This window comes from Aptenodytes patagonicus, chromosome 14, assembly GCF_965638725.1.
Source record: "Aptenodytes patagonicus chromosome 14, bAptPat1.pri.cur, whole genome shotgun sequence".
In the NCBI taxonomy this organism is placed as follows: domain Eukaryota; kingdom Metazoa; phylum Chordata; class Aves; order Sphenisciformes; family Spheniscidae; genus Aptenodytes; species Aptenodytes patagonicus.
Window position 1 is genome coordinate 1,589,879 of NC_134962.1, and position 23,406 is coordinate 1,613,284.

General features: G+C 57.2%; 1 protein-coding gene across 5 annotated transcripts; it reads left to right on the forward strand.

Annotated features, from left to right (window-relative positions):
- Positions 1–255: 255 nt before the first annotated feature.
- Positions 256–23,175, forward strand: STK35 (serine/threonine kinase 35). Of its 5 annotated transcripts, none has more exons than XM_076352276.1 (5): positions 271–709; positions 6,567–7,314; positions 14,769–17,021; positions 17,388–17,476; positions 18,164–19,483. In XM_076352276.1, the coding sequence occupies exons 1-2, from the start codon at positions 271–273 to the stop codon at positions 7,277–7,279; spliced, it is 1,152 nt and encodes a 383-aa protein (XP_076208391.1). In that variant the 3' UTR covers positions 7,280–7,314; positions 14,769–17,021; positions 17,388–17,476; positions 18,164–19,483. The 5 variants fall into 5 exon arrangements, with proteins under 5 accessions (XP_076208393.1, XP_076208391.1, XP_076208390.1 ...); XM_076352275.1 differs by having other exon boundaries at positions 14,769–14,879; positions 16,283–17,476; XM_076352278.1 differs by having other exon boundaries at positions 256–709; positions 14,769–17,476.
- The last annotated feature ends 231 nt before the right edge of the window (positions 23,176–23,406 follow it).

Consider the following 23,406-nt stretch of genomic DNA (forward strand, 5'->3'; position numbering starts at 1 on the left):
GCGGGCCGCCGCCGCCGAGGCCCTCCCCGCCGCTGGGGGGAGGCCGGGTCCCGGCGCGGCGCTCGCCGCTCCCCCCCCCGCCGCCGCCGTGGTTCGTCCCGCGCCGCCGCGATTGGCCGAGCGCTTAAAGGGGCAGGCAGGGCGCGCTTTTCCGCCCTCCGACGCGGCGGCGCGTACCCCCTCGCCCGCGCGGCGCTCCCCGGCGCGCGGGGCGGGGGGGGGCGGCGGCGGCGGCGGCAGCGGGCGCGCGGCCCCCCCCGCGGCGGCGCCATGGAGACGGCGGACGGCGGCCGCCGCGGGACACAAAGGGCGACGCGGCGGCGGCGGCGGGCGGCGCGGCGGGGCCCCATGGCGGCGGCGGCGGCGACGGCGGCGGCAGGGCCCGGCCCGGGTGGCGGCGGCGGCGGCGGGGCTCCGCGGTACAGCCTGCTGGCCGAGATCGGCCGCGGGGCCTACGGCGTGGTGTACGAGGCGGTGTCGGGCCGCAGCGGCGCCCGGTTGGCGGTGAAACGGATCCGTTGCGACGCTCCCGAGAACGTGGAGCTGGCGCTGGCGGAGTTCTGGGCCCTGACGAGCCTCCGGCGGCAGCACCCCAACGTGGTGCGCTTCGAGGAGTGCGTCCTGCAGCGGCACGGCCTGGGGCAGCGCATGAGCCACGGCAACAAGCGCAGCCAGCTCTACCTGCGCCTCGTCGAGACCTCCCTCAAAGGTACCCGACCCCCCCACACCCGCCCCGGGGCACCCCGGCACTGCTGCCACGCCGAGGAGCGCGTGTGTGTCCCCCCACACCCGCCCCAGCACCCTCCTGGGCACCCCAGCCTCATCCTCCCAGGGTGCGCCCCCCCTTCCCCCCAGGGCCTCCTGCCCACCCCAGGAGGCCACCCCAGTGTCACCCCACCCCCGGGTCATGCACCCCCTGAGCACCCTGGGGCTGCCACCTCCCCACTGTCATCGATGCCCCCGCACTGGGATATCCCCACTCTGGGATACCCCACGCAGGACACCCTGGTGTCGCCCCTCCCTTCCCCCGGGGCACCCTGACCTCCAGCTCCTGGGGCACCCTTCCCAGACACCCCCACCCTGGGCAGACCCCTTGCCCCCCAGCGTCACCCCATTGCTCAAATCCCTCCTTGGCATCACCTGCCCTCAGAGGACGGCCTAAAGCTCCCCCCACCTCTCGCAACACCTACCCCCCCCCCAACTCACCACTTTGCCAGTATAACCACCCCCGGGCTCCCCCCACTGCACCCCTGGTCGTCCCAGTCTCCTCTGTCACCCCTGCCAGCCCTGGGGTCCCTCTGTACCACAGCGGTACCTGCCCCAGGCATGCTCCCCTCTGCTCCCATCACCCGCCTCGGTCCTGTCCCTGCAGGGCTCCCCCACAGGGTCTCTCTGCTGCCCTCTGCACCCCTCTTTGCTGCCACCCACCCCAAGCACCCCTTGGGACCCTTGCACAGCATCACCTGTCCTTGGGTACTGTGCCCTTGGGCTCTGCCTGTGTGTCCCCTCCGCTCTGTCCCCTTCCTCTGTGTGCTGCTCCCAGGGACACCCTTCCCTAAGCCCCCACCCTGTGCCTTGGCAGCCCTGTGCCCTGCTCGTGGGGTCCCTCCTTGTGCCCTGCACCTCTGCAGCACACCCCAGCCCTGTGCCCCTCCTGAGGGGACCCTATTGTCACCTCCAGGCTCGGACCCAGCCCCGGGGAGCATCCCTGCATGCTGCCCTCAGCCCTTCCCTGCACCCCCTGCCACTGCTTACTTCCTCCTTCTCTGTTACACCCCCCACTCCTGGGGCTCCCTCTGCTACCCTGACCTGCACCACAGCCCATGTGTGTCCCTCGGGGACCTTCACCTGTCTCTGCCCCAGTCACACCAAGGGGACTTCTCCACCTGACGCACAGTCCTGTCTCCTCTGAGCACCCCAAGGCTGCAGCCCGTTACGGTGCCCTGTCTGCTCCCTTGAGCTCTTACAGCTTTGGGACCGTTCTTTGAGCTCTCCTGTTCCCGTTCCCCTCCCAAGTGCTGGCTTTATGGGGACAGCCCTGGAAGCAGCAGTGTCTGTAGTCTGGGCTGACGCCCCTGGGGTCCCTCGGCAGCATCACGGGGCTGTCAGGGGTCACCTTCTCCTGCCACAGCTGATGGCTGTGATGGTGACATCTCCGAAATGCTCCCTCCCTTCCTCTGCTCTCTTTGCTGCTTGTCAGACCCAGCTCTGCCAACGTGCAGTGAAGATGTGGAAAAATACTGGAGCCCTGCCTCCTCGATGCCCCTGCGCCCCCCCAGCCTGCCAGAGCCAAAGCCAGCTCACCCCAAACCCCTCCTTCCACAAACTTGTGTGCCAGGACTCCCGTACGCTCCTTAGGGAGCTCAGTCTCCCCATGCCCCCCTGGCTGAGCCCCCCCCACCCCCAGTGCAGGCAGCCTCCAAACCCTGTACCAGGCACAGGCTTCGTGCAAGGCTGCCGAGACCCATCCTCCCAGCAAACCTCTGGCTCTCAGACTGCCCCTGCCCTGCCTGTCCCCTCCGCAATCCTGGGGGGACGTGTCGGGGCCTGCCTGGCTCTCCCCCGTGCAGACCTGATCCTGCTCTCCCTTCACATTCCACACGCAACCACCCAAGGGAGCCCCTGCCAGAAAGGCAGTGTCCTAATTTCTGTATAGCCTGGGTGTTTCCTTTACGTGCCTTCGGGGGCACGACTCCCCGGGAAAGGAGCCAACTCTTCCCTTTGCTGAGTGCATGTCCAGCTGTAGCAAGTCAAGCTCTTCCTGGCAGGTACAGGGGTTTCCTGCCCCCCTTGCCGTGTCGCAAGCCCTGAGAAGAGATGGCGTGGCTTGGGGGGATAGCTCTCGGGTAGCTGTAGGTGCCCCCCATCTCTAGGTGGGGAGAGAGCCCCCCAACTTCCCTGCCGTGGGGAGGGCTTTGCCTGCCCTGTTCCCGCTGCAGCCCTCTGAAGAGGGGAGCAGAGCTGGGCTTTCCATCCCAAGGCCAGAGAGCGGCAGTTTTGCTCCCCAAACCGGAGTGCATTTTCCCCTCCATCTGCCTTCCTCCTGACTGCCCTCCGGGCTGTGTTATCTGCTGGCCGCAGGCTCGGGCAGGGGCTGTGCTCGCTGCCTTCCCGAGCTTTGGGTCTGATATGGCACTGATAAATATTTTCAAAACAAAAGCCAGAGTTAGGTGAGTCTCCCAGATCTAGCTTGCTCTCCTTCCCTGCCCCGCAGCATGCGAGCTGCGTGCTGGAGCCGCCGTGCTGTCACTCCGGCCGAGGTAGCCGGCACGTAGCTGTGCTGCCGTGCCATTCTGCACGACTGCAGCTGGGCTATTTACAGGCCTGCACAGATGCTGTGCCAATGTGCCGGGGCTCAGGGCACGGGGGGGATTAATCGGGGACTTTCTGAATTGGGGGCACAACTGTCGGGATACCAGGCGATGTCGGGTCTCAGCTACAGTGCGGAGCCTGCACCTTCATCATTTTAGTGAGATGTGGAATAATAAATTCAAGGGCAGAGTGCAAAAAGGAAGCTGAAAGCCTGGCACTGAGCCTGGAGGAGAGGCGTGTACTCGAGCAATGTGCTTGGTGCCCTGATACACGCACACCTTCGGGGCTTGTGCACGTCCACGTGCCCCTCTTGTTGTTCCTAACCCATAGCAGTGATAGAGCTGCCTTAAGTGAACCTGTATAGGGTGTTGCTTCTTAGGATGTCACCCACAGGGCCGCTGACTTGCTGCCAGTGCTCAGCCGTGCTCGCAGGCTGCCCTGGCATCGCCACGCATGTTGCCATCAGTCCAAGCACCCAGGCTTCATGCTGCTGGTTCTCATCTCTCCGGCGCAGCCTCTTTGCACAGAGGGAGTCGGAGGTTACACGTGGCAGCGGGATGCTGGTTCTGCTGTCATTAGATTTTTTTTTTTCCCCGTGATGCTAAGCAAGTTAGTAACCTGTTAATGAGCTCCCAGGATAGGTCGTGGGAGGGCTGCTGCAGGGACGGAGAAGTTAGCGTGTGCCATCCTGTGTTTGGGCAGGGAGCGTGCAGGGATGCTCGCTTCGTGATGGAGAACGGGTCTGGCCTGTCATCTGCATCTCTCCAGCTCTTGACTGCTTGACTTCAGTTTGCTAACATCTCATCTTTAGGAAGCAGCTTGCCAGCTCTTTAAGTTTAAAGCTGTTTGTTTTGAAGGCAGGAAGATGATTTAACAACTAAAACACTTTCAGATTATAGAAAGAAAATGAAGAAATATTACTCTTGGCTTAAGCCTCTCCTAGCAGCGCTCCACCCAAAGTGAAGTGCACGGTGCCTGCAGCTACTGCTGGGTCAGTGGTGTCCTCCCTGTGCTTGCTGAGGTTCAGGGACCAAGTTTTAAATCAGAGCCTTCGTTATGCTAAAAACAAACCTTGATTTGCTAGAGCCAGCAGGTCCTTGCTGCTGGTGAGCCGGTGTTTGAGCCGATTCTCTGCGGGAAGGGGCTGTCGGCAGCGCTGCCGTGTGAATGCTCTCGCCCTCCCACCTGCGTGCCCTGGCTTGATGCTCCTGGCCATGTGTGGGCACGGGGCACTGCCATGTTCCCAGTCGTGGTGCAGTTCCTGGGTGAGAAGAACCAAACCCTCCTGCTCCCCATGATGGGGCTACATGGATGCTGAGGGGAGCAGGGAAGCAAAGCCCTGTGCCCTGCTGCAACGTTGCTGGGGTTTAGCAAATCCAAGGTGGCAGCAGCAGTGCGAGCTGGGGCTGTCCTGGCTGTGCAAAGGTCTCCGCTCCTGGGACGAGCGGCCTCTGCTTCAGTTTCCATGTTGTCATGCTAGTCTCACCAAAGGGTGACTCGCACTGGAGAAGCTGCTTTTTCTTGTTGGTGTTTTGGTCTCCAGAGCCAAGCTGTCCTGTGCTGCTCCTGGTTGGCCCTTGGGCTTGCGTGCTGAGCCCCCCTCCAGCACTTTGGGGGTCTCATTTGTCCCTTCAAAGTGCACCCAGTGCCCCATGTGTCCAGCCTGTTCACGGTCCCTCCCATCCCCCAGACCTAACCTTCATCTTCTGCTGAGGGCAGGGAGGTGCAGCCAAATCCTTCTGTTGTGCAGACTTTCATTTCCATAGCAGTAGCCATGGATACAGACTGTTTGTGCAAATAACCAATATTCCCACCCGCACCGATCGCTGACCGCTGCAGGCATGGGCGCCGGGCAGCCCAGGGCTTGGTGTTCCTGCTAGTCCTTGGCTTTACCTGCTGCTGGAAGCTTGCTTTCCCAGATGCTCTCTAGGGCTTTGCTAAAACAAAACCCAACTTTGTCAAATGGGTGGAGTTATTTAACTGCTTTCAAAACATTCAGATTCGTCTGTGACTTGTTAACTGTGGCAGAGGCGAGTGGTGTCCTCCATCTTCTCCCTTACGGTGCTTGAGGGTAAAAAAACTAGTTCCTAGAGCAAAATGATACCCTGGTTGTGTGTGCAGGCTCTGTCTGTCACCTGGGTGCTCTGTGCAGGTGATGTGGGGTCTGGCAGCGGGATTTGCATCCTGGCATTGGCTAACGGGGCCGGGTCTGCCGCCTGCGCTCCCCAGGGCATCCTGGTGTCTCACTGCCATGGCCCCATTTAGCCGATACGATGCTGTTGCATTTCTCCACGTGTCTAGTTTATGTGCAAGAGAGTGGTTTGCCTTCCAGGGGGGTTGTGGAGTAAAAGCTAGATGCAATGAATTGGACCTGAGATGCTCTGAGCTTGAAGAGCTCGATGAGGTGTCTGGTGAAGGAAGAAGCTGTTGGGGACATAATATTGAGTAGCAGCACTAACAAGCGAGGCAACAGTTGTATTCATAAGCGCGGCTGAGATTGCAGTTAAATATTGTTTGCTACTTGGGCCTCCAGTTTCCTGTCTTTAAAGACGACTTGGCTCCTAATGAAAGCTGTATGAAGTGGCAGAGCTCCCCTAGCACAAACACAATGCTTAAACGCACAAATTTAGTCTGAGAAGAGCCAGCATGCTGCAAGGCTTTGACACTGGTGTGACCGCTCTTAGCGAGGCTGTACTGGCACAGCGTTAAGGGATGTGATTTACTCCCCGCTTGCAGTTATGCTAGTAAAACGTAAGGTATAAGCCAGCCTTTGCCTACTGCAGCAGAGCTCAGCTGGGAGAGCTGGCGTTCACATAGAACTGATTATTTTTTTCCCATAGACTCACTGCTAATTGTGCTTTTAGTCTCTGCTGCTTTGGCTGTTAGAGCCCGGGGAGAATTGCCTGACGGTAGCGCAGGAAAATAACCCTCTGCTTCCAAGTTCCCTGCAAGCACCTGAGAAGACGTGTGCTCGGTCTCACTCACGTGCCTGTGCCTTGCTGGGAACAGGTCCCTGACCTGTCAGGGTTTATCAGGTCACCTGATAAACACGGTGCTGGTGCGTGGCACTCAATGGGATCCTACAGCACTTGAACATCACTGCTGGTGCCCTGCAGTGCGATAGGTCCCGGTCACGTTCCTAAGGCCTTTACTATCCGCATAAACCAGACCTGTCCCTTGCCTGCACTGAGTTAGTGTGGACATTTTGTAGTGTGTCTGAAAAACCCACTCTTGTTTTTCTCCCTTTCGGTTAGGTGAGAGGATCCTGGGCTACGCCGAGGAGCCTTGCTACCTGTGGTTCGTCATGGAGTTCTGTGAAGGGGGAGACCTCAACCAGTACGTGCTCTCACGAAGACCCGACCCAGCGACAAACAAGAGCTTCATGCTGCAGCTGACCAGCGCCATTGCCTTCCTGCACAAGAACCACATTGTCCACCGGGACCTGAAACCAGACAACATCCTGATAACCGAGAAATCCGGCACCCCTGTTCTCAAGGTGGCCGACTTCGGGCTGAGTAAGGTCTGCGCTGGCCTGACTGCTCGGGGCAAGGAGGGTGGGCATGAGAACAAAAATGTGAATGTGAACAAGTACTGGCTGTCTTCGGCTTGCGGCTCTGATTTCTACATGGCGCCCGAGGTCTGGGAGGGACACTACACTGCCAAGGCTGACATCTTCGCCCTCGGCATCATCATCTGGGCCATGATTGAGAGGATAACTTTCATCGATGCGGAGACCAAGAAGGAGCTGCTGGGGACCTACATCAAGCAGGGGACCGAGATTGTGCCCGTTGGGGAGGCGCTGCTAGAAAACCCAAAGATGGAGCTGCACATCCCTCAGAAACGCAGGACTTCCATGTCTGAGGGGATCAAGCAGCTCTTGAAAGACATGTTGGCTGCTAACCCACAGGATCGACCTGATGCCTTTGAGCTTGAAACCAGAATGGACCAGGTTACATGTGCTGCTTAAATTCAGGGCAAGGCACTGCTGTGCTTTGCAGCTGGGTAAGTGATCCGCAGTTTTTGTATTATTCTGTCTGCTGTACCAGCCCAATAATGCACTTTGTAGTGACACAAAGGAATCTTTTATGCTCCCAGAGCTATTTCTATAGTGACTCATCGGAGCACTGCTTCTGAGTTTTTTTCCACCTATTCTACTGCAAAAATAAAGTAGAGGTGGGAAGCAGGATTAGCAGCTGCACGTCCTGCTGCTGCCCAAAGGCCCAGCGGAGCTGGGCAGGAGCCCTGCTCCTCGGAGGTCCTGGCCAGTGGCCGAGACGGGCTGGTGCACAGCAGAGACCTGCGAGCACACTCTGACATCAGCTTTGGGTACGTCCATCTCTCCTAGGGGCAGGGAAGGAGCTGCCAGTTCTGCCTCCTCTGCTATGTGGTGTAATTTCTGCAGTCAGCGCTGGGAGCACCTTGCTGTCTAGCACAGTCCCCTTCCCCTCTGAGACAGGACACCTCGGGGCTCAGCTGGCTCGGTGAGCCGGCACCGAGTGGAGTGGCAGGTCTGTCTCAGCACAAAGCTGTTTCCTTTGCTTTCACTTACGAGGCACGTGGGTCTGTCTTGTGGGTCCGTCTCATTTTGTTTCCTTGCTAAAGGCAGGACTTCCCTTTGGTGTGAACTGCGGTTGCCCAAACCCGGTGGGATGCTCTGGTGTCCAGCACCTGAGTTTGTACACCTGCATCTGCTCAGGAAGGAAGCTTACAAAACAGTTGTGGTCAGACTGAGCTCAGCTCTGTTCAAGCAGAGTCCCCTCCTTTCTCCCCCCAACTTGGTTCCTAAATAGTCCTAAGCCCAGAGGTCCTGGTCCTGAGGCCTGGGTGGTCACACACGGTCTGGAAGGACCCCCAGGGACATGGGGTAGCCGACGGTGTCATTAACCAGTGACACCAAAGGACTGGGAGGTGTTGCCAGCATGGCAAAGCTGTCTGTAAACAGGAGCTGTTACTAGGGATACTCCCGGCCAACCACTTCAATGAAACTGAAAAATTACAGATTTCAAGGGGCGAGGCTGACGTCTTCCCAGCCCAGGTTCGCTGCCCGACTGTTGCTGGTCACAGGAGACCTCTGAAAGCCTGCCTGTGTCAGGTGCTGGCATTGCAGCTTGGGCTCCCAGCCCTCGCCTCAGCCCGAAATCGCACAGATCCTGCTGGACCAGAGCAGACCACAGATCCAAGAGAGCAAAGAGGGACGAAATGGCTGCCCTAGCCAGCAAACACCCAGCCTTCAGCCTTGCAGTCGATGGCTGTGTGCCTGGCCTGCTCCCGAGAGCGAGCCTCCAGCAGCAGGGCGGTGGGGAAGGTGGGGGCATTTTGGCAGGTTTTGCTAAGAAACCTCATTGCTGCCCACCTGAGGATTCCTGAGCTTGTGTAAAGCGATGTGCTGCCCGTCCCCTCTCTGTGTGTGTGCCCAGGTAAGCTTTGTGCTGTTTGCAGAGAGAGAGGAATATAGAAATGGAAAGGCTCATGGGGTAAGTCTGGTTGTTGTCACTGCTGGTTTGTCCAAACTGGTCTGCAAGCCATCCCCTCCACACCCCTGGCACAAAATATTTAATGCCCTTAAGATCTCCAGCGCAAGTAATTGATGTGACTGTTTCTGCCTGGGGCTTGGTACTGGTCCCAGTGCAAGTGTGGGCTGGGGATTAGGGTGGGGGAGTGAATCTGCAGAAATGTGAGCCCTTAAGGTGGGTGTGATAAAGTCCCGGGGCAAAAGCAGGGCACCCCACCTTGTGCCCCAGGCCAGGTGTGGGTCTCCTCTGGCTGTTGGGAGCAGCTCTGCTGCGTGACGGAGGGTCGGGTCGGGGTTTGCCGTTGCCATCTGCAATAGCTCTGTGCTGACGCGATGCTGCTGAGTTATGCAACCAGCCCGTGCCCTCCGGGGAAAATTCATCCTGTGCATATCTGCAGAATGGTACATGCAGGGATAACAAACACCGAGGGGACAGTCCTACCCTGGGGCTGTTTGCTTAAAACCTGGCTGCCTTCTGCAAACCACCCCCCTCCATCTGCGTCCGGAGCCAGCTGTGAGTCTGCACCGATCGGATCTGCTCCGACAGTGACACGGCTGCAGCAGAGATGGATGCGCTTATATAACGCAACCCGGCATACGTAGCGTGGCTGCTTGGCCCAGACAGAAGCCCGGCGCCATCCATATGTTCGCTGCAGACCCAGAGCGTTGTGCTGTGGGGAGCGTTCCTCTGGCTTGTTTATGGGGCAGCAGAATATTTGGTGTGCTTTCCTATAGGGTTTTTCTAATGCGTTGTGTATTTGTGCATTCAAATCGGCCTGCCTCTGGCTGTTATTAAATGCAAACCTTAAACTGGAAACCTGCTTGAGAAGCTTAAAATGGGATTTAGAGCAGGGCCTGAATTCTGCTCTCAGTTAATTTAAGTTGACCAAAAAACTCAAGTAACCTCTTACAACTTAATTGTGGCACTGGCACGTAGCTTACAGTGCTGCTGGGTCATGCAGTGAGTTCTTCCCCAGGACAGCTTCAGACCCTGCTGAGCCTTGGTTCGTGTCTATAACCTGGAAAACTGTAACCCTCCCTGACCCAGGCAATCAGATTTTTGTGTATTTGTTGGTATGCCACTGACCTCTTCTGATTTTGCTTCATGTCCCAGCAGCTTTGCCTTTAGTTCTGCTACGGATGCTGGACGCACCTGTCAGTCGGCAGGCCTCAGGCTCTGTTATCCTTCCAAAATGCAGATATTAAATGTCAGTTTTCAGTCAGGAAAGTGTTTCTGGCTTGGTTTCTGCTGGACACCAGGGTGTCTGGAGTGGAGATGAGCCTGCTTATCTCCTTGCTCCCCTCACCAGCGCTGCTGGTGGCCCCAGGGTGGTAGGTCCAGCAGAGGTGGGCAGCATTTCCCCGGGCAAAACAAAGGTTTTTTCTTATTTGAACACTGTTTATCTAAAGTCTGAGCAAAAGCATGCCTTTTGGGCAAAGAGGACAAAAGCCTTTCTTTAGGGAGTGGCTGGATTGTGCTGGGTACCTGCTGATCACCTCTTGATTGCCGTGTGATAGCCCAGCACTGTGACGGCACCGCACACTAAGAAGTATTTCGCCCCTCCTTGTGGGTACTGGAAGGCTGGGGCCACTCTCCTCCTTTCCTGCAATGTGAACATCTTTTTTTGCGTGTCTTTTTTGTAGCTGCCCTCCGAGTTCCCCAGGGCTGGTGAGGAGCCTCCTGTGGACACTGCTGCTTCAGTGGGACCCTCTAACGTTGTGGGTTTGTGCAGTGTGGATTGAGCAACCCTTAGACAAGTTGCTGAGGAGCGAGGTACAGCGAGAGCACGTGGCTGTTTGCTGCTCGCTGGAGTGGCACCATTGGTCTTGGCCGCAGCAACGAGGGGAGCAAGTGGCAGCATCACCCACCACCTCTCTTGTCCCACAGGCGGGGTCCGGTACCCGGTGTGCGATAAGCCAGTCTTACACACAGAGCCCAGATACTTATTTATCTCGTGTTTGTGCAAAGGTGGGTGCTAGGTGGTAATTCCACAAAGCTAGCACGCCACACACGAGAACTACAGCGTATTTATATTGTTACACGATTAGCAAAAGCCCGCCTAAGGTCATGTTCGTTGGTTAGTTGTGTTCAAATTAGCCTCGCTTGCCATGTAAATTAGCACGCATGCTCCTTGCAGGTCTGGGGGGGCAAGTCTTTCCAGTCTTGAATTGCGTCGGTGGTCCCGATCCCCCCCTGCCGCCTTTACCTTTCCCCTAGTTACCGCAGGTGTTTTGCTGACTTCTTGTTTCTTTGGCAATCATCCAGCCTCCGCCGCCTTCTAGGGCAGGATGTTCCCCTTTTATCGGTCTTTTAGTTCTTCTTCAAGGGCATAGTTGTTGTAAGGCATGCAGTGTTTATACAAGGTAATCAAGCTAGTACAATGAAGACTACAGTCTAGGTATTAACCCAAACGTATGGCTACACCTACAGTTACGCATTTAAGAAACTTTGTAGTTTTAATTCACGTAGGACATCAAACTGCAACGGTTGTCATGGGTGTAGAAGGCAGCTTGTTCTGGTCGATCATATTCCATGATATTTTCACTGTGGATAAAACAGTAGGTCTGATTTTGGGGTGGATGCTCAAGGTGAACGGCAGGAATCTGTGCATGCAGTGTGGTGCAGACTGCAGCAGCTCGGGGGCTGCCTTCAGCAGGGAGGCGTCTGACAGCCGAGGCCAGCCTGGTTCGCTCCAGCACTCCTCCTCCTCCTCTGTCACCGGTTTTGATCATTCCGGTTTCAGCTGAAAGTAACTGTTTGCATTTGCATTGTTGTCCTCTTTGCATTTTCAAAATGCAACAGGAGCTGATGCTGAACAAGCTCATCTGCATGATGGTGTCTGTCCCTGGCGAGGGCTCCCTGGTGCTGTGCCCCGCCGCTCCCAAGCACCGCTAACAAACTGCTGCCCTACAGATCTCCAGACCTGGAGGGCAGGGATCGGACGCACATCAGCAGCATCTCTGCAAGCTATCAGTGCGCAGGGCTGTTGCATCAGGTTAGGTCTTGTCTGTTAGTACCACTCAACTCAGATTTTACCATGCGGTAAGAGTGCCCTTACCCCGCTGGCCAGGGACAGGTGAGCAAGTCAAGGAAGAGGATAGCGGTTTCATTTCTGAAACAATGTTAGTTTTGACTTCAGACTGTTTTCAGTGTGGTTTGTGAATCTTGGCCTGGACAAAAGCCATGGGACAGTAAAAGCAAAGTCAGTTCCTCTTTTTGGCCGCAGCAGCAGGTGCAGCAACGCGGGGCCACCCCGCGGAGTGGCGACATCTTTCTGGGCAGCGTTGATTCTACCTGGGGAGAAGCGAAGCCCTGAGGATGAACTGCATCACGTCACCTCTGGCCAGATGTGTTAGTGTTTGCGTTTGCTCACCGTCACCCCCTCTCCCTCCTGGGGGAGGCCGCTGCGGTTGGATTTAAGGCAGCTCCCAAGGAGTGCATCACAGATACACGTACAGAGCATGAGGAAGGGCTTAGGAGATACAGCAGGCTCTCAGCCCCCTTCCCTCGTACCCTGTGTTCCCACGCAGGGGTAGATAACGTGATTAACACGAGAAGGTGCTGGGTTATCTCTCCCTCCCCTGCGCTGAGTCCTCTGATATCACGCAGACCGCATTGCCACTGCCATGACCCACGCATTAGTGTCATCTTCCTTAGGTGCTGGATGAGGACTCCCGGTTCATATCCTGCTGATGCCGAATGAACATTCGAGCTGATTAAAACTATAAGTGGCATCAGGGGAGGGATTAAAAGCTCTTGAACAAGCCCCTGAAACAACGTGCGTCAATGGAGTGAGCTCTCCTGTCTCAGAGCTGTGAGCTCGGGGTTGCTCAAGCAAGCGCCTTCCCTGAAAATGCTCCTACTCCAGGGAAGCACAAACAGAAACGCTGCCCTACTTGCTAATGAAGCTGCATCACAGGAGAAATCTTCCAGAAAAATCCTTGTGCGATTGCCCCGACCTGATGTCCGGGTGCCTCTCGCAAGCCTGTCTTCTCAAACAGAAAGGCTTTTTTTCCTGATTGCAGCCTGCAAAGGCGGCATCTCCTGGTTAACCTCTCCTGAAAAGCAGCGTGCCCGTGGCCCTGGCTTCTGTTCCAGGCAGCCTCTTCCTTTAGAAATGTGTTCCTCAGGCACGGATTTCTTTAATGAGATTTCCTAGGGCTAAGGGACTTGGGTAATTTGCTGGGCAGTGGCAGTTTTTCTTCAGCAGGTCTCTCCTGCTGCTCCGTCGCTGTTGCTCGGTGTCTCTGCAGAGCCCCTCGCTCAGGAGAGGACCTGGCCGTACCCCAAAGTGTGGATCTGCCCCTGCTGAGGAGGGGAGCTAAACCCACCCCCCCCCAGGTTTTTTCCATGTAACTGTCTGAGCTCAGAGCTCAAGTCTGGGGAAAAATTAAACTGCTGTTAACTCCTGGAAAATTACCACCCGTGCATAGCACAAGGGGTGATGAAGTGAAGGTCCCTCCACTTAGGTTGAAGGTTTGCACGTGTTTCGGTGACTTCCAGCCCCGTCCCCTGCTGCAGGAAGCCCTCGAGGGGCCAGCGAGCAGAGCTGACAGCAGCGGGGAGACCCCCGGGTCCCTCCATTGGGCAGGTGGGTCCCAGCTTTCATCGAACCGTCACCGCTGCTTCCCAGCACAACCCCTGACCTCAGCTCTGCTGGTCCCTCCTCTGAAGGTTGGGACATCCTGAATGATGTATTTCCAATACAGAAGTGACATCATGTGCATGTGTGCCGTTCCTCTGCTGGGTCCAGCCTTGCTGCCGGATGGGATGTCCACAGGGAATTTGCTGGGTTGCAAACAAACTGGGAGGAAAATGCTGGTGGCTTATGTGCAGAGTTGAGCATTTCTGCGTCCGTAAGCTAGGAAGACAGGAGAGTGCAGTGTCAGGGCTGTGGAGGAGTCGGTGCAGCACCCTTGGTTGGGACTTTGGCCAGGGCAGAGACTGGCACAGCAAAGATCTGCCCATGCTTTCCTAAAATCCCTGGCACTGAGCATCCTCGTGGGCTGTCGCAAGCGCAGCACGGCCACGCTGCGAACCCATCCTGCTCCCCTTTCAGTTGCACCGAAAGGGATTTTAACTGCCTCTTGCAGAGCCACTCGAGAAGCCCGAGCTGCTGCTGACAGAGAGGGCGAGCGGTGCAGGGCGTCCCCGGTGTCACAGCTTGTTCCGCCTTTCCCTGGGTGTGCGGATGCAGAGGACCGGGAGCCACCACTTGCATGCGCATCACGTGGACCCCTCAAGGCCAGGCTCTGCCGCAGTAATGCTCGTCCTTGTTCCAGGCGGGCTGTCACCGCGGCGAGCCCCGCGGGATGGGGCTGTGTTACCGGTGTGCGGGGCGATGCTCGACCCCCAGCCAGCCCATCCCAGCTCAGCCCACGAGCTGGGGCAGCTGGGTGCGTACTGACCTTGGCAGTGTGCTGTGCAGCGTTTGAATCGCTCTTTGAGAAAGAAATGACTATAAACCGAGTTCGGACCCGCAGTGCCTGGGTCAACAGTGAAAACACTGCGAAGCAGAGAGATGTGGCAATGCCCATCTTGGACTAACTGGGACCAGCGGGAAGGCTGTGGGAGTGGGCTCCCTCTCTGCAGCAGTGTCCTCCAGCCCTTCCATCCAGCAGCCAAATGGCTGCAGCACCAACCCGGTTACCATTGCACCTTCCACCCGGTGCAGTTGTTCGTAGGCATTGCTGTTCGCAGTCGTTGGTTGGGGCCGTGTAACGAGAAGGCGCGCACTCATCTTGAGTTCTCCCAGACCCTCAAATGATGCTTTAATTAAGGCTTGGGAATGAAAGGGGAGGTGCAGCGATCCCGCTTGCTTTGCCCCCTAGTCTGGGTTGGGTGGCAGCGGGAGGGCTAGCAGGATGTTGTCACCATGTAGTAACTGGGACAAAACCGCTGACATACCTGACCTCTCTTTCTCCTTTCTTGTTTTTCTTGCAGGTTTATTTACCAGGGACCCATAATCTCCATTATTTACATGCAACGAGGGAAATCGAAGATAAGGGAAGATGATGATACAGAAGACCCCTGGTCTGCAGGATCTCTGGCAATGTGAAATCTTTGGGTGTTACTTTGTTTTGTTGGGAAGGAGGTGTTCTGGGGCTGTGGAGGGGGCTGCAGAGGCCTGTGGAAGAGCACAAGCTCGCAGCTGTCGTGCTCACGGGACTATTTTAAACAAGATCCAGAGAGCAGAGCTGCCCTTGCCCAGCCTTCCCCGTGTCTCCTGTGCTGCCATTTGACTCAGTAGATGTTTCTAGAGAAGATCTGGTTCCATAAGGAGGTGGGAATCGGCAGCCCAGCAGTGAGGTGTGCTGCCAGGCACCAGCTCTGAGTCTGGCTGGGCACAACTTTGGGTTTAAAGCTATTCCTTTCGCCGAGGGGAAACGGGAGCAAAGTGATTGCTGGGTTTGCACCGGGAGCGCAATGCTTTAGAAAAAAGTGAGTCTCTCGGACCACGTGTTGCAAGCAGCTAAATACTTTCATAGCCAGGCAACTTCTGAATAGGCGGATGCTGCCCAGGCTATGAGCAGTTGACGTTAGGATAGAGTAACATAAACAAGCTGGAAAGCCATTTGGCAAGGCAGGTCCGCTGCTGTGACGGGCAGACCTTCATTCTCCCCGAGCTGGATTTCACTAGTGATGTTTGTTACAGTCTTTCTAGACAGAGGGCAACGGGGAGCCCGTAGGTACATTTTCAGGTGGACATCGTCCGCATACAAGAGAAACAGAGAGCAGTCCGCTACTCTGATCCATTTAATGCTAAACTTCAGTTGTTAGGAACAATACTTGGGAGAGGAGGAGGTTTGGCCTAAATCGCTCACGGGCTGGATTCTAGCCTCCAGCAAAACACTTTTCCCTGCTAGATAACTATCTCCAGGAAGCAAAAGGCAATGCTGCTGTTTAGGTTTGGTTACAGTACAGTACAGCTCAGGTAAGGAGATTGGAACCTCAGGCTGAGCTGTTAATACTAGATTTCCTTGCCTATATTTAGAACAACACTAATATTCTGGGGCTGACCCTGTGTTGACGATCACTGTAAATGCAATGTAAAGCACCACTTCTCCACCCTGCACATTCAGAACCAACTAAAACATTTCTGACCAGATTAAATAACCCGGCAGTGGTTTGTGGAGCGGGCTGGTCTGACCCAGCATCGCTCCCGAGCTGCCCAGGTGCTCAGCCCTTACCGCAGCCAGAGCTGGCCAGGGCCACAGGCATAAGAGGGTCCCTCCGACCCCCTCGTCCCTGGCTGTGGGAACTGCTCCTCGCCTGCGTGCAGGCTCCAGCTTTCCCGTGTCATCACTGGAAGGTTCCTGAACTGGCAGCACCTCCTTGTATCTACTCAGTGTACTTTGCTGACCTCATGGGAATGAATGGAAATACAGTCGATTCATGTGGGCCAAGGCACAGCTAAAGGAGGGAGGGGTTTCTTTTTTCTCTTCCATCTATTCCAGGACACAAAGCTAACGCTGTCGCTGCAGGAACGCCAGGTCCCTCTTAGGAGGACGATGCCAGGAGTCTCCAGACCATGTGTCTGTGACTTGTGGAGGTTTGGACGGCACAAATTCGGTGCCAAGCCCCTGTTCCCACGCTGCTCTTCTGTTTGTTCCTAGGGATGCTTCTGTGGGCTGTGGCCAGCCACAGCCAGACCATGACTGTACAGACTCCTTCCAGGCCAGTTACTGGGGTTTGAGCAGTTTGGGGTTGGTTACCAGGTGCTGTGCTCGGCCCTGGCCGCAGAGCGGTCTCGGGGGCTTTGAACAGCGCTTTGGCTGCTCTCGTTTCTCTCTAACTAGCAGCAGATCCCTGCGGCAGCCATGCCGAGGAGCTGCAGGCGGGTTTCTCCCGGGGAGGGCTTGCGGAGCCCCGCACGTCGCCCAGTATCCTGCAGGAGGGCTGCGGTGAGAAGAGAGCCGAACCCCGTAGTTCACAAGTACAGTGTTACTGCCCTGATCGCTGGACCATCCTTCCTCCTCCTGACAGAGCCTTTGCTCCTGACTGTTACGACCTAACCCTGGCTTGAACGGGTGCAGTAAGAGGGCTTTACCCTCCCAGCCCTGCTCACGTGGCTTTCCCTGCTGGAAGGGCCCCTCACCGGGCGTTATGCCCTGGGAGAAGGGAGCTTCCTAGCAGGAGATTTCTTTCCATGTGTGGAAACCAAGCCTGAAACGCAGGACGTGGAGATGGAAAGTGGTGAGTGGGCTGTTCGCCGGGACCGCTGCCTCCAGCCGGCTGCCAGCACCCTGCTCCTCTCTGGGGACAGGAGCGAGCCCGGCCGGCAGCACCTGGGAGGGTGTCCCCTCTTAGTCCATCGCTGTTTCAGGCCATCTTCAAACCACACGTCTCCACCTCAGCTTTTGCATTGCAGATGTGTTTTTAAAGCAGCTTGATGTTAGCGAGCTAGACCGTAGTGCCTTACTTAGGATTTAGCAAACACTTCCAAGGATGAGACCTAGGGCTGCTAGCCTTTGGCCAATGTGGGTGTTTCCCTGATTAGTTTGTCCTTTTAAGAGCATTTCTCCCTGATGATTTTGCTGCTGTTTGTGCTTGACTCCCCAGACTATACAGGAACCTGCCTTGTGTTTACAGCTCCTAGCATCTCTCCTCCCAGTTACTTTGGCCCAGACCAGCGCTCTCTCTTGAACAAGGTGGGAACAGGGAACAGCTCAAACCCGCTTGTGCTGTGGGATGGGGGATGTTTAGGCTTCCCTTCCAAGCTGGGTCTATCGGGCACCTCCTGCCCAGCTCCTGCAGGCTGAACTTCTCCCTCCGCTGTAGATGTTTTTGGCATTAGGATGCGCTGCTGGGGAAAAAAACTTAGGAAAGCAGCACCGAGCCTGCAGCCCATTGCCCAGCCCAGGGCCAGGCTGTCTCCATCTCTTCCTGGCTGCAGCGAGGCTGAGCATCCAGGTGCTGGGAGGGCCTGGTCGGTGTGGGGGGAGCCAAGCACCCTCTCTTGAAACCCTGCTGCCCTCCAGGCTTGCGGGGCCCCAGCCGGTGCCTGTGTCGGGGGAGTGATTGTATGAAACTGTTTACTTCTGACTATGCTGTTTACAAGAGGGATGTGGGGTGGGTGGGGGGAACAAGCCAAGCCTCAGGAGGATTGGGAAACGTGTTATCTGCACCAGCCTGCAGCAAGGCCAACACCGCTGGCATCGTGTAGGTGTCGCGGGGATCTCCCGGCCAGCTTCGGTCTATGGGGAGGAGAGAGCAGAGGTGACTCTAGCCTAGAGGGGTTAGATTAGCTCCCCCTTGTCCCCTTGCTGCTGTGTTTGAGGTTCAGCAGTGCTAGTGACAGATAAGAGTTACCCCTGTGGTCTTCCTTTACTCCTCAGGACCCAGCTCCTTCACATATCAGAGGCTCCCAGAGCCTTTCTGGAGCAATAAGACTTAAAACAAGCATTACCATCGTCGTGGAAATCCTCCGTTGTGTGCATTGTATGTTTCTTCCGTATGCAGTACCGAGTCTGGGTTTAAGCCTGCCAAGCATCATGGGGCAACTGCTTCAGGGCACAAACTGGGACATGTTTCCCTGTGCTTTCTGCAGGTCACAAGAGCAGGGAAACACGCTGCTTTCCTTCGTTACCCCCAGGCATGTGCTGCCCAAGCCTCACGCTACAGCTGCCTGGGGCGAGGGGGGCTCCCGGTCCCATTTCGAGTGACGCTGCTGCAGGACGAGCGTGCGGCGCTCGGCCCTGTGCCAGCTCGGCTGTGTCGCAGGAGCAGGCTGTGTGCTTTACCCTGGCTCCTTGCAGCCTCCCATCCCTTCAGCCAGAGGCTGCACAGGTCCGAGGCTCAGCAGAGGGGCAGCATCTGGAAAGCAGAGCCCCTGGCTCCCTTGGCAGCGGGATGCAGCTGATGCTCATGCTGCTGGCTCCCTTGCCGAGGTGCTGCCCGAGAGCAGTCGCTGGTGGTGGGGAGAGCTGTGCTGGCGGCTCCCCTGCCGCTCAGCTGGTAACCGGGCACGTCCCAGCATGTGGCCCTTCACATCCAAAAGCATTTCACACTTCAGAGCAGGGTGTCAGGGCAGTGGGTGCAGCTGGAAGGAAAGCGCAGGGAGCTGCTCTCTTCCAGCTGCGATGTGACAAATCCTGTTTCTCTGCAGTCTGCCCAAGTGCTTTTAACTCCAAGGGTGATGTCCAGGGTGCGGGAGGAGCTTGCAGGGGCTAAAAGGGAGTGCTTGGTGTCCCCATCCCGGGCCTTCAGCTCACTCATCCAGCAAACCCCAGCAGCTTTGCAGAGCCGCTTCCGTGCAACACCAGGGAGGTGCTGGGGCCCCAGCAGCACGGGGCGAGCCCTGGGACAGGGGCACCCTGGCCCAGCCCTGCTCTGGGCTCCCTCCGCTCCCTGCAGCCCCTGCGCTGAGCTAGCCAGAGCAGAAGGCTTAAACCCAGACTCCAAACTAAAGATAATTATATTAGTAAATGAACCTGTATTTTTCCTTTTTTTTTTTGCACAGAAGCTGGTAATCTAGGACCTATGTGTGAACAACTTTATATAAATATTTTTTGTACTTCGTTTACTCGGGTTGGTATGAGACATTCTATTTAAGTTCTTTGAACACTGTGGATACCCTGATGTGTATGAGTGGCAGAGGCTTTGTAAATTAAGAGACGTTTGTGTGAATAAAGCTATTTGATGGGGTTGAAAAGCCACACACAACTTGAAACACAAGTTTTGTGCGTTTGTCCTCAGCCATGCTGCCAGCGGCGGGTTTGTAAGGAAGGGGAGTCCCCGAGCAGCCGTGGGTAGACCAAGGCTCTAAAGTGGTACCGGCTCCATCCCGGAGGGCAGGTCTGGCTAAGCCCGGGCTGGGCTAGCTGGCCTGACCCTGGGGGCTTAGGGCACTAAACCAAGGCACGGCGGCCAGTGCCAACCAGAACGTGGCTCCCTGGCACGCAGCACCCGCGGCTGTTTAGCCTTGCCCCAGAGTAGGATTAGCCCCGTTCTCGCTGCAGACACCAAGTAGGCCACGGCGATTAGCAGGGCAGAAGAGCTCAGCCTCTGCCTGCACGCTGCCTGCGGAAACACCTCCCCGTCCTCCCCCTTTCTCGGCAGCCCTGTGGTTTGGGAGCCAAAGGGGATGAGCAGCCTCTCGCCCAGCCGGCCACCCACTCCGGAGGTGGCTGCAAACCCAGCAAGGAAAATGCCCTGCAGAATTGCTGCTTTAGTAGCCACAAATATTTTCTCCCTTTGCATAGATCCTCTGCCCCAAATCTCAGATGCACGGACCAAAACCAAGCCAGTCAGAGCAGCCGGGAGCCCCTGTAGCCCCGTTTCCAGCCAGGACCCCCAGTCCCACAGCTGACATCCACGATGGGAAAAGCACAGTGAGGCTGAGCCGCATCCTGTGGCAACAAGAAGTTTTCCATCGAGCAGAGAATGGCAGCCAGCGATTTCCCGGTTGTTGAGCAGCTTGGGGCCACCCCGAGCCAGCGAGGGACACAGGGCATCCTGGCACGCAGGGCCATGCACTGCCACTCGCCAGCCCTTGCGTAACGGCCCTGCAGCCTTGTGCGACCCAGGGCAGCCGCAGCACCCGTGCTAGGACGTGCTCAGTGGCCAGTGCTCCCCTCCTGATTCCCCCCGCCCGGCAGCCCCAGCACAGCCGGCCGCGTGGCCGTGGACTCCCCCCACATGGCCATCAGCATTGTGCTCCCTAATCGCTGCCGACAGGGACCTAAAATGGATGCTTTCAGCCCAGCGGGGCTGCAGCGGGGCTGGTCGGCCCTGGCCGGAGCAATGCCGAGGGGCCAGAGCTGCCCTGCTCGCCGGCAGGCAAGCAAGGGGGGGGGCCCGAGCCATGTTTTCTCCGGCCTTGCAGCTTCCAGCTGGGTTATCTCAGGGCTGAGGGGCATTGACTGCATGGCACCCACTGCGAAGGCAACGCTGGGTGCTCAAACATCCCCCCTGCCACGGTCCTGCCCAGAGCATCCTGCCTGCAGGCAGGGAAGGGGCAGGGTCGGCTCGGGTCGCACTGGCAGCGGGTGCAGGACAAGCCGGTGTGGGTGCGGCTGTGCCACACTGCTGCCGCTGCGTGGTCACCGGCTCGGTGCTCACGGGGTGAGTGGGGCTGCTTGCACCATTGCCGCAGGCTGGGGAGCAGGAGGGACCCTGCCATCGGGACCGGATCACTGGCATCCCGCCAGAGGAGGGAGAGGAGGTGACGCAGCGGAGGAAAGGTTTCTCAGGAGATGCACACTTCGACCTTGCCTGCAGAGATACTGCGTAATCCTGCCGCCCTGGACACGGCTCACTGTCCCCCACCACATGCAGTCACCCCCAAACTCCCCAGCACAGATGCTGCTGCACCTCCGGCTCCTTTTGCTCCCATGACGTCCCTCTGTTTTGAGCTCCACCAGTGACAAGGATCATTTTGCCAGTCTCCGGGTTCATGGCATCATGCACTTGTCTGTGACCGGACATGTAACATGCTCTGTGCGCTCCCACGGCCCCCAGGCCCCCAGCTCTCATTAGCTTGGCCCCTGCAAACGTGACGAAGATGAAATCCAACAGGAGCTTGGAGTGGGAGCCCGGGTCAGCTCGCACGTGTGCCACCATGCTGCAGGCAAGAAGCCGGTAAGGGCAGGTGACCGCACGGCACAGCCGACAGCTGAAAAGCTTTTAACATCATTAACAGAGAGAGGTTGGTGTCAGTTACCAGCAGAGATGTTTCACTCTGGATTTGCTCTCTGGAGACCTGCTATTTCATATGTAAAGAGGGCTGCTAAGCTCCACAAAGATGCTTCAATTGCTTGATAGCTGACAAAAGTACCCCAGCACCAGCCATCCCCTGCCCTGCCGCTCCTTGGGGACCGGGAGAGGGCATGTGCAGGGGGAGAGCTGCACGTGGCAAAGGCCACGGCCAGGCAGCAGGCAGGCAGCAGGGCGAGGGTGGGATAGGCAAGGAAACCCGTGGCAGCCACCATGACCGTGAGGCCAGTCGCGGTCCCAAGTGCCAGCTGGGCAAGCACCAACCTCACCCCGGAGGGATTTAACATCAGAGAGCAGAGGTGAGATGCTGCCGCCATCAGCTTCGCTCTCTCTCTCCCTGCTTCGACACATGGTAGGAACATTTTCAAGAGCATCCTGTCCACAGAGGCTCTGGCACTGCGTTTTACAGCTAGAGCACTAAGTCATTCAGTGCAAAACTTAAGTCCATATTTCTTATAAGATCTCTTGAGCTTCTCAAGCAGCAGCCACTTAAGCAGTCCTCGCTGGAGCACAGAGAGACACCAGCTGCTTGAGCTGGTAGGAGGAGAGCAAGGCCCGTTTTATTGGTACAGGACATTCATCTGCCTCATCTCCACATTGATGAATAGCTCTATTTTACCCCGTGTCAGGCTCCAGCAAAGCAGAAGATGAACAGCTAAAGCTGCGGTAAGCCCACACACTCCATTTAGCCGGCAGATGACTCAGATGAGGCTCTTCGTGCGGGTGGAGGTGCTGATGAAACGCGAGAGTACAGAAGCCAGCACGCTGGCGAGCGGGGGCTCTGCTCTCCCTACCGGCCACCGTGCTGCGAGGCAAGAGGGTGGACCCTCCTCACCCTCTGTCCCCCTGTTCGGTTGCAGGACAGTCATGGGGGTCTTCGGCACAGGGACAGCCCAGCCCCGGTGCTCTGCTGCACAGCAGATAAGGCCGTGGATGGCATCAAGCTGTCACTTATTAAGTACCTTTTATCCCATCGCACGCAGCATCCCAACAGCTCTCCAGCGCCAGCTCGGACAGGAGCAGTGCAGCTACCAGTGTGCGTGGGACAGCCATGGCCACCCCGTCCTTCCTCCTGCAGAAACCCCAGGCAGCCCCAGGGGTGCCAACCCTGCCGGGGGATGGAGCAGGGGGGAGCAACATCACCCAAACCACTTCCCGATTCCCACCAAGGCTTCAGAAAAGAAAGATGGCCAAGTCAGAAAGCCAAATACATTTTTTGCCTGCTATCTGCCTCAAATGCACATTTGTGGAGCTGCAGAGGGTGCAGGGCGCAGGGTGCTGGGCACAGGGTGCCCACCCCACGCACACTCCACCTGCCTCTCCCCACAGCAGGGACCGCACGTGGCAGAGGCAGCAGCTTCGCCCAGAGCCACTTCAGGTCAGCCTCAGTTCCATGAACAAAAGCTACTTCCCATCTCCAGCTCATCTCCTGGCAGAGTTAATGCCCCGCGCTCCTCTGGGGACCCAGCGCTTGCAAAGACACACTGGGAGGCAAGCAGCAAGGGAGGGAATTAAGACCTTATTTCCTCTGCCAGAGATAAGATCTTTAAACAAGCTTCTCAGCCAAGAACTTCAATTTTTTTTTTTTTTTTTTTACAGGTTTTGCAAGGGAATCTTGTTCTCCAGAATTGCATCCGCCTCCAACCCCACTTAGAGCTGCCAAAGCCTGCGCTTCCCCCGGGACCAGCCTGTGAGCGGCGGAGATGGATGAGCTGACACGGGCATGACTTCACCCTTGCTGTCCTGCCGCCGGAGCCGGGGGGCTGTCAGTATTCCCAGAGCGACCCCCCCCCCCGCTCCAGCCGCGCGTTGCAGCCCCACCAGCCCCCACGGATCAACCACGTGGACCACCGCCATGCGGTGC